The 1,155-nt window shown below is 39.0% G+C and overlaps 2 pseudogenes across 2 annotated transcripts in view; both read right to left on the reverse strand.

The window, feature by feature from the left end:
- TEOVI_000853900:pseudogene overlaps nucleotides 1-305 on the reverse strand; it is a 1,211-nt pseudogene extending 906 nt beyond the window's left edge. The window contains exon 1 of the mRNA in view: nucleotides 1-305. This exon is cut by the window's left edge and continues 13 nt beyond it. Within this exon, the coding sequence occupies nucleotides 1-305 (305 nt within the window).
- Nucleotides 306-520: 215 nt separating this feature from the next.
- TEOVI_000854000:pseudogene lies at nucleotides 521-1,140 on the reverse strand (annotated as a pseudogene). The gene is given in 9 exon segments: nucleotides 521-580; nucleotides 583-597; nucleotides 600-641; nucleotides 644-652; nucleotides 655-729; nucleotides 732-812; nucleotides 814-954; nucleotides 957-1,061; nucleotides 1,063-1,140. Coding segments are annotated over 9 exon segments (606 nt in total).
- Nucleotides 1,141-1,155: the final 15 nt, after the last annotated feature.

A 1,155-nucleotide genomic window follows, 5' to 3' on the forward strand; every position in this document is an offset into this window, starting at 1 on the left:
TTTATGTGCTGTTGCCACGCCTTTAGTTTCGTTGCCCCGTCGGCCCCTTGCATCAGATCCTTGTATTTTCCATTGGCATCTTTTAGGAAGTCGTCATCTGCTACTGATACATTGAGGTTGTAGATTGGCGTTCTTAGCTCCGAGAAAGTTGCAGATTCTTCCTCGCCTGCTGGTGGCGCGCCCGTGTCTTTTAACGTGAAAAAGTTGCATAGAGCGCCGAATTCAGCTGCGTGTTGGTTCTTTGCAGCATTTGCATTCCTTAGTAGTATACACAGAGCAAGAAATCTAATAATTAACATATTCATACCTTTTTCTTTATTTACTGCTATTCGTGGCACTACTTTTGTGTCACTTCAGCTTTGGTTAGGTGGCTGTCTGTGTATGGTCACAGCTGGATACGTCGCTCAGGTTTTGAGGCGTCGGCTAAAAAAAGGCAGTAACAGATTTTTTGGCCAAGTGATATTACAAATTTTTTCCGCGCCTACACGAGATTATCGTTACTTTATTGTTCTGCCGCTTCCTACAATTCATTCGCCTAAAACAAATTCTTATATCTTACCGTATAGACACAAATTCTATCATATTATATTCAATATCTTCTCACATGCCGCATAAGTTGCAATTTTCTCCAAATATTCGGAAAAAACTGCCTTCCTTCAATCATTTATACCAAATAAGATTTTTCACAATCAACTTCGCTTCCTTTTTACATGAAATAGGCTACCCTGGAAACGAATTAATAAAGCGTTTCCAATCACCCCACTATTGGGAATAGTAAACAATCTCTCTTCATAATCGAATCCAGTCATTCCACCTCCTCAAAACAAATTCCTAGCCAACATCTTCTTCTTCGATTGCACTCCAAATGAGAAAATGTTTGTAAATGCTTTGTTCTGCCCACTATTCCCCACTTCCTCTCAGTAACTCTTCAAATGCATATTCAAATTTTCTAACTGCCATACCTTTGCTATTAAACAACCACCATTAAGGTAATATTTTACACTAGGAGGTGATTTCAGTAAATGCGGTAGCTTCTTATCCTCTTCTTTTCTGTGGCCAAGATTTAAAAACCCAAAAACATCTTTCCACATGTTCCCTGTGTTCTGAATTCATAAGCAAATCCAACTGAGGCTCATAACACTTTGATTTTGTCAT

This window comes from Trypanosoma equiperdum (assembly GCF_001457755.1).
Source record: "Trypanosoma equiperdum strain OVI genome assembly, contig: ctg_1980, whole genome shotgun sequence".
Lineage (NCBI taxonomy): Eukaryota > Euglenozoa > Kinetoplastea > Trypanosomatida > Trypanosomatidae > Trypanosoma > Trypanosoma equiperdum.